General features: G+C 46.7%; 1 protein-coding gene across 1 annotated transcript; it reads right to left on the reverse strand.

The window, feature by feature from the left end:
- Positions 1–238: 238 nt before the first annotated feature.
- LOC120061678 (histidine-rich protein PFHRP-II-like) lies at positions 239–1,267 on the reverse strand. Its single transcript, XM_039011570.1, has one exon. It carries the CDS (start codon positions 1,265–1,267, stop codon positions 239–241), a length of 1,029 nt encoding a protein of 342 aa, XP_038867498.1.
- Between the last annotated feature and the right edge of the window lie 7,379 nt (positions 1,268–8,646).

The following is an 8,646-nucleotide window of genomic DNA, read 5'->3' on the forward strand; positions in this document are numbered from 1 at the left end:
GTGACTGTCTGACCTGTTGTAGGTTGGAGCAGAGTGGCTGTCTGACCTGTTGTAGTGTGGAGCAGAGTGACTGTCTGACCTGTTGTAGGTTGGAGCAGAGTGACTCTCTGACCTGTTGTATTGTGGAGCAGAGTGACTGTCTGACCTGTTGTAGGTTGGAGCAGAGTGACTCTCTGACCTGTTGTAGTGTGGAGCAGAATGACTGTCTGACCTGTTGTAGTGTGGAGCAGAGTGACTCTCACCTGTTGTAGGTTGGAGTAGAGTGACTGTCTGACCTGTTGTAGGTTGGAGCAGAGTGACTGTCTGACCTGTTGTAGGTTGGAGCAGAGTGACTGTCTGACCTGTTGTAGTGTGGAGCAGAGTGACTGTCTGACCTGTTGTAGTGTGGAGCAGAGTGACTGTCTGACCTGTTGTAGGTTGGAGCAGAGTGACTGTCTGACCTGTTGTAGGTTGGAGCAGAGTGACTGTCTGACCTGTTGTAGGTTGGAGCAGAGTGGCTGTCTGACCTGTTGTAGTGTGGAGCAGAGTGACTGTCTGACCTGTTGTAGGTTGGAGCAGAGTGACTCTCTGACCTGTTGTATTGTGGAGCAGAGTGACTGTCTGACCTGTTGTAGGTTGGAGCAGAGTGACTCTCTGACCTGTTGTAGTGTGGAGCAGAGTGACTGTCTGACCTGTTGTAGGTTGGAGCAGAGTGACTCTCTGACCTGTTGTAGTGTGGAGCAGAGTGACTCTCTGACCTGTTGTAGGTTGGAGCAGAGTGACTGTCTGACCTGTTGTAGTGTGGAGCAGAGTGACTCTCTGACCTGTTGTAGGTTGGAGCAGAGTGACTGTCTGACCTGTTGTAGGTTGGAGCAGAGTGACTCTCTGACCTGTTGTAGTGTGGAGCAGAGTGACTGTCTGACCTGTTGTAGGTTGGAGCAGAGTGACTGTCTGACCTGTTGTAGTGTGGAGCAGAGTGACTGTCTGACCTGTTGTAGGTTGGAGCAGAGTGACTGTCTGACCTGTTGTAGTGTGGAGCAGAGTGACTGTCTGACCTGTTGTAGGTTGGAGCAGGGTGACTCTCTGACCTGTTGTAGGTTGGAGCAGAGTGACTCTCTGACCTGTTGTAGGTTGGAGCAGAGTGACTGTCTGACCTGTTGTAGTGTGGAGCAGGGTGACTCTCTGACCTGTTGTAGGTTGGAGCAGGGTGACTCTCTGACCTGTTGTAGGTTGGAGCAGGGTGACTCTCTGACCTGTTGTATTGTGGACCAGAGTCAATGGGCTGCATCGTCCTTTGCCTGCCCATTTGAGGATCTGTGACTTTTAACGCCATTTGGAAATATCTATAGGTTCCTCCGCCTCGTTTTATAAATGGATTTCTTTCTGTTTGGACAGAATATACTCTGGGACCATAAGTAGGCTTAGCTGTCACTTGTCTCCTCTTTGCATTTCCCTCCCCCTTCTGCCTACAGAATGGCTTATTTTACATCTCTCCGCTTGGTAGAGTGAGGGATAACTTTGTGCCGGTAATTGAATTTAGGCAACAACAAAAAATGATCTGAAAAAGAACAAGAGTCATAGGATAATTGCTAGTGAAAGAGCTGAGTTCGTACATAGGTGGTCCCCAAACTCTGCAAGGATCCTTTTTACATGCTGTTTACATTAGTACCACTTAAAGACAAAAAAAAGAGTCAAGAGCAGCCCGACTCACTGAAATACAGACGTTTTTGGTCGGTATTCAATCCCCCGACAGACAGGCAGGCTGGCAGACAGGTAGGAAGGCAGAGGCTGGCAGACACACAGACAGATAGACAGTTTCCTGTGTCCCTCTCCCTCCGTCCCCTTGTCTTTAGCTCCTGTCATTAGACTGATTACCTAGACGACCCCAACACCTCTGTTCAGACCAGGCTGGTTATCTCCAGGTGTACATCACTGTAAAGTTGGTTCAGGAATCTCAAGATTATTATTTGTTTAATTGACTCCTACTGCACGTACGAGTATCCCATGTATGTATGGGACAATGATGTATCGGTCTTGGTACACTCACACACATGCCCCCACATACCTGCACATACCTGCACACACGCAAACACACACAGCGCCTTAATGCTGGTACGGCAGCAGTTAGACACTTGTATAGTATCTTAAACATGATTATCTAGCATGCTGTATGCTATGGCAAAGTTAACAAGTATTAATTTGGGAAAGACTCCACCCTTGTCTGAACCACAGTTACTGTGGGAGCACAGGACAAGAGGAGGCGGGGTGGGAGGAGTGTGCGACAGAGGTGTTGTGGTGGGAGGGTGAGAGAACTAATGGACCTATAGGAGGAGTGAAAGATGAAGGGATGAGAAGAAGTAGGAAGGAAGGATGGTGATACAGATGGATAATGTCCTGTGTAGTCTATTATAAGGAGGGAGGAAACATCGTTAGATAAGGTCAGTATTCTGATGTCGATAAAAATGCACAGAGTAGATAAAAAAAATGTCAGGAATTTCAATTATACACACAGACATTACCCACCCAGATGCCAAAACATTTTACATATTGTGGGAGAAGTTGTGATGATTATGTTTCAAGTTTATCTAGAGCTGTCCATCTGAGGATTATGAAGTACTTTACCGTTTAAGAGGGTAACTTACCTCATTCTCTGTTCATGTGGAGTATCTACAGGAATACTGGGCGCCGCCGTTCTACAGTATGTGGGAGCAGCCTCTCAACATACAGTAAGAATGCTAAGTAGTATAGCAACCCCATGTGTGGTATCCATATTTTGTCAAAGAGCCCTTTCAGTTTCAGTTTCAGTGTATAGCTGCACAGTAGCACCACCTTGTTGAAACAGAGCAGACATTTTGTGTCAAAGCATGGGAGAGCATGACGCTACTGTTACGCTATATGCATTGGATGCAGTTGCCCCTAGATAGTTATAGGGTGCGACATAAGAGAGTGGGGGTGGAGTCTATTCAGATAGGCCAGTTGTGTTAAAGTTATTTCAATATAAAATAGCAACCACAGACACTAACATGCATGCACCCAAACATGCATAGGGTCATGCAGGCGTGCCGTGGGAACTTGTGGTCTGAAAGCGTATGTTGTGTGGTGGTATTGAAGTGTTGCCTGATATGAAAGGGGAGCAGTCTTCAGGCCCATCCACACAGGGACAGGGTCATCTCCTTTATGACTTGCCTGGGCCCTGTCTGTCTGCCTGGGCCCTGTCTGCCTGGTCCCTGTCTGCCTGACTGGTCCCTGCCTGCCTGCCTGGTTCCTGCCTGCCTCCCTGGTTCCTGCCTGCCTCCCTGGTTCCTGCCTGCCTGCCTGGTTCCTGCCTGCCTGGTTCCTGCCTGTCTACCTGCCTGGGCCCTGTCTGCCTGCCTGGTCCCTGTCTGCCTGCCTGGGCCCTGTCTGCCTGCCTGGTCCCTGTCTGCCTGCCTGGGCCCTGTCTGCCTGCCTGGGCCCTGTCTGCCTGCCTGGGCCCTGTCTGCCTGCCTGGGCACTGTCTGCCTGCCTGGGCCCTGTCTGCCTGCCTGGGCACTGTCTGCCTGCCTGGGCCCTGTCTGCCTGGATCAGTAGAGCTGCTCCACCGGGGTGAACAGGAGTGTGTGTTTGGTTCAAAACCCGGCTCACCAGCAGCTGTAGGTGACACCAGCAGCCAGGCAGGGGAACAAACACAGCCCTGCCTGGCTGCCTGGGCCCTGCCTGGGCCCTGTCAGCCTGGGCCCTGCCTTCCTGCCTGGGTTCTGCCTGCCGCGGCCCTATTTGTTGATTCTTGGGCCCCAAAATCATTAATTAAAGTGCAGACGACGGCACGGTAACCTGAGGAAAGCCTCACACACACATATGAGGCACACACTAACCCATACACAGCACTCCCTGTCGCATAACAAATGATGGCACTTGGTTTAATTGCTGAGGCTGTTTATTTATTTACGTCTGTAATGGATGGTGGTCCTCGGCCCGGCAGCCAATCAGCAGCCAGAGAGAGGGAGACAGGAAGAGAACCAGAAGCCCTGCAGACCTGAACAAATTCCACAGGATTCTGCACTCTTCATTTCACCCTCGAGTCTACATGGTCCGCCTTTCAGTCTAGCTTTAACTCTTTCTCTCTTTCTGTCTGTTCTCTCCCCCTTTTTTCTTGCTCTCCTAGTTGTGTTTGTTCTCCTCTCTAGCCTTTCCCGAGTGACTGATGGGATCGCCATTCTTGATTGGTGGTTATTTTGAGAACTGTTTGCTCAGCCAATGGGGCGCCCTGGTCTTACAGATGTAGGATCTTAATTTGAGCCAGTTTCGTATAGCAGGAAAATAATAATTCAGCTGCAGGAAATGTGAGTTATTATATGGATTATAATTAATGGACATTTTTATATGGGTTAATTCATTTTCCATAAGGGAAAATCAAGTCTGAAATTTCTAAGTGGAAATTACAAACTTCAGAACCCTTTTTAAACTTAAAATACACTACAAGTTTGTTTTGCATTGCAGGAAAGTTATCCTGTAACAGGTGATCAAATTAAGATCCTACATCTGTATATGGCATACATCATTGTTTTTTAAACTCAACCCACAAATGAGACCCTGGACTTGATTTTGTTGCTGGCTGGCTTCTCAACAAAGACCTAAGTAACAGACACATTCCGATTTTAGTTTGTTACAAATGAGCACTCGATGTTTGGGTCTGTGCCAAATACGTTTAACGCATTCTTAAGGAGATCTGGAGACTTGCCAGACTGTTAGAGGGACAAAACAGTCATGCTATAACTAAGAATAAAACCAAACACGCTTGTATGGAAGAAACCGTTTGAGTTGATTTCTCCATCACTGGCTGATGTCTGTTTATGCTGCTCTGGTAGGTTGATGTGACGTGGTGCCTGTTACGAAGCACTGGGGAGTTGGCTGAGGTTTCCTTTAATCCACATAACAAGCTCTGATGAAACACCCTTCTTCATGTGTGTGTTTTATAACGTGTTCTCACACTGATGCCTGTTCTTTCTGTCTCCCTACAGCTGCTGGTGATCCGGGCTTTGAACCAAACACACACTCCTGTTCCTCCTGGTGGAGCAGCTCTACTGATCCAGGGGCCAGACTGACTGCAGCAGAGTACCAGGATCCTGCCCACCTGCCATGGTTGAAGACAATCCTTTTCCCGCCTTCCGTTGCATGCAGAGATGCTCTCTTTCTTCCCAGTGTTTGACAATCAGAGAGCAGAGACTCGTAAAGTCCCATGAGCTCCGAGGCGCCGTTGGACATGTAACCCTGACTGTTATACACTCTACTTATGAACTACGGCTTTAACTCTCCAACAGTCAACCAATCATCTCACTGCCCCTCCCAGGTTCACTGACTGACTGATAAATCCTAGACAACAAACTAGTCACCTAAAAACCAGAAGGACCAATCAGAAAGGACCATTGAGAGTGACCAAACATAATCTTTTTGTGTGTTATTTTTTTAGATAGTTTGTGAGCCCTTGAAAGACTATGGGAGAGAGCAAATCCTGATGTGGGTTTGTTTACGTAGCCACATACGGATAGCATTAGCATGGTCCACAACATGGACCTCAGATCCACATGGACCTTCTCAATGTACCGTGCCAAAGGAACCACTCCCTGTCAGCAGAGAGACACTGAGAGGGGAACCGGGTTCCAATTACTCTAGAACCCTCAAAGAGAACCCAGAGAAGTGTTCTGTGTATGCTACCTTTCTCTGAATGTTCTTAAGTGTGGAAACACTCCTGTCATCCTATCACTGGACAGCTCTCTTGGTTGACAGTGCTCCAGGTAGACGATGTCCATAGGAACTGATCTAGGATCAGTGCCCTTTCTAAATCCTTAACTATCAAGTGGGTAAGCAAAACTGACCTCAGACCAGTGTCTAGGGGCAACTTTGTCCCTCTCCGGGTGAAGGTTATAAACTGTGACCAAACAAAACCCTCTGAGGAAATCAAACTACGATCTGTTTAGAGGTTGTTTTTCTCTTGTGTTTTCTCTCCCCCTGCTGTACTTTGTTTAACGAGTATCATGTTGTGTTTGTTTTTCTACATCTGAAACACATTGAGTACTGTTCTCTTTGAGGTTTGTATCAGTTGTGTGTTTCTGCTTGTGGGTGATGTTTTATTTAGTACTTTATTTATTGACTTGTTTAATTGCAACATGCATTGGAGTGGCTGTGTGTAGTTATCCATGTTGAAGTCAGCACTCCCCAATCATCATTTTGGAATCAGAGATTGAGGAGTGCTGCTTTAAGGGGACAAGTTGTCTATACATATCAGTTTACCAGTGAGGATGTCGTGGTGTTTGAAGGTGACATGATGCGTTCTACTGAACCAGCAGTAAGTGTTTAGCTTGTACAGTTTTCTCTCTGTGTGATTAGCTTGTACAGTTTTCTGTGTGAGTGTGTGTGTGTGTATGTGTGTGTGTGTATGTGTGTGTGTGTGTGTGTGAACAGCGCGAGGTCTCAATATGCTCAAACTCTGCTATTGACTTGTTATACAGTGTGTTGCCATGGTCAATATTAGTTTCTCGTTCAATAAAAGTGTGGCGTTTTTCTCAACTGTCCGGAGAATGTATCTCTATCAGATAATCACAAACATAATTTAACATGAATTGTATCAATAGTTATGTTAATAATCAGTGGATCCTTTGAAATCATCAACTTTTCTGAGATTGAAACAATGGAGTGTGCTTTTGTTCCCCTTTTTCATGGTCTCCCTAAACCCATCTTTCTGTCTGTCTCTCTCTCCAGGTCTCTGTCTCTCCCTAAACCCATCTCTGTCTCTCTCTCTCTCTAGGTCTCTGTCTCTCCCTAAACCCATCTCTGTCTCTCTCTCTCTCTAGGTCTCTGTCTCTCACTAAACCCATCTCTGTCTCTCTCTCTCTCTAGGTCTCTGTCTCTCACTAAACCCATCTCTGTCTCTGTCTTTCTTTCTCTTTCTCTCACTAAACCCATCTCTGTCTCTCTGTCTTTCTTTCTCTTTCTCTCTCTCTCATAGACTCAGACAGATGTTGTCCAGCTCTCCTCCTGAGGGGAAGGGGTAGTGAGTGGTGGTGATTAAAGGGGGGTTCAGTTACGTGGTTGGGCTTGTTTTAGGGCCACTGGAACCTAACGTTGCAGGCGTAAAATACATGCCTGAAACTTGATCCCCTACATACTGGTCAAAAGACTGTCAGGGGAAGTTCTTTCCTGCACTGTTCAACCAATCCAGTAAATGTGGAGGAGGAGTTAAGATGGAGTAACGCCTTGTTAACGTCCAAAAGTGGAAGTGACGTCACAGGCTCTCTTTCCGTTTCCCCTGGAAACCAGAACATCCGGATGTTGGGGGACTCGGCAGAGGCTAGGACCACTAACCAATCACAGCTCATCCAACCTTAATAATAATGCATACTGCACACAAGCTAGCTATCAGCAATGGAGCCTGGGCTCAGCACTGTCTACACTCCAGCTATGGGGACTAGTAGGCAGGCAATGTCTCTCTGTCCCTCTCCCCCTCTCCCCCTCTCTTTCTCACCTTCCTCCCCTGATGGATGAAGACAGTGTTACAATGTAAACCTCTCCTTCACTTTGTGCTTACAGACAACAGCTTGCCCTCTCCCTCTCTTAATGATACAGTGACTGTCTGGTGCGATCTCATGGCACCTCTATGGTGCACACACAGACACAACAAGGAGGACTCCAAGGGCAAACTCACTCATCTCTCCGATCACAAAAAAGCACCGCAGAGGCAGGCCTTTCAAAGATTGGCAGGCACTATGAATGTGAACGTGACATCAGAATATGCACACACACACACACACACACACACACACACACACACACACACACACACACACACACACACACACACACACACACACACACAGTTTGAACAAGTCTTTATTTGGGCAGGCAGCCAGGCATTCAGGTGACTAAGCAGAAAGTATATGTTTTGTTAGCATTTGGAAGTAATTTTTTTTCTAACAATCATTGACTGATTTGTTTTATTTCCTTTCCTCTCAAATCCACTGGAATCCAAATAGATTTCAACCAGATCTGTGATTGGTGGAAATACTTTATAAACCAATGAATAATGGTTAGCTGCCCCAGACTTCTCTCTCCTGAAAAAAAAATGTGTGGAACTTGTAGTCTGAAAGTCTGTTAAACAATAATGACACAGAAACCCGGAACACTTCGCCGTCAGACCTCCATCTTGTTCATGTCCAGTGTTCTGCGATAACGTCCATGTTCGGCGATAAAATAATAGTTATTCTAATGACCATAATGCTTATGCATACAGTCCTGCGCATGATGAGAGCACTCTGTATAAGCAAACAGTGTCGAACTGCTTGTCTTGGTTTTTACTGGGAGGTAACTCGATCCCCTGCGTCTGAAAATCCTAACTCGGCTCTGGCACGGATAGACTAATAGCCCCGGGTGCTTTATACGTTTATTTTAGGTAATAGAGACGCTTGTTTTGTTACAGCCCGTTCCGCCCTTTTTTAATATTTTTTTTTTTTTTACGATTTCACCTAGACGCAAATTGCGAGTCTTTCCCACTTGGCCCACATTCTTTGCCGTAGAAAGTTTAGTGACTTTAAAGAAGTGCTTTGGGAGAAAATGTGAAGCGCATGCGCCATCTAGAAGTTTTCCCCCGCGCATCAGGGCTAGGGTTTGCTAGTTTGAGAGAGGAGGCGACGA

Source organism: Salvelinus namaycush, chromosome 16 (assembly GCF_016432855.1).
Source record: "Salvelinus namaycush isolate Seneca chromosome 16, SaNama_1.0, whole genome shotgun sequence".
Classification (NCBI taxonomy): domain Eukaryota; kingdom Metazoa; phylum Chordata; class Actinopteri; order Salmoniformes; family Salmonidae; genus Salvelinus; species Salvelinus namaycush.

Bases quoted from the DNA above. Each gene is read 5' to 3' on its own strand.
- LOC120061678 (XM_039011570.1), bottom strand. From the start codon at position 1,267: ATGCAGCCCATTGACTCTGGTCCACAATACAACAGGTCAGAGAGTCAC.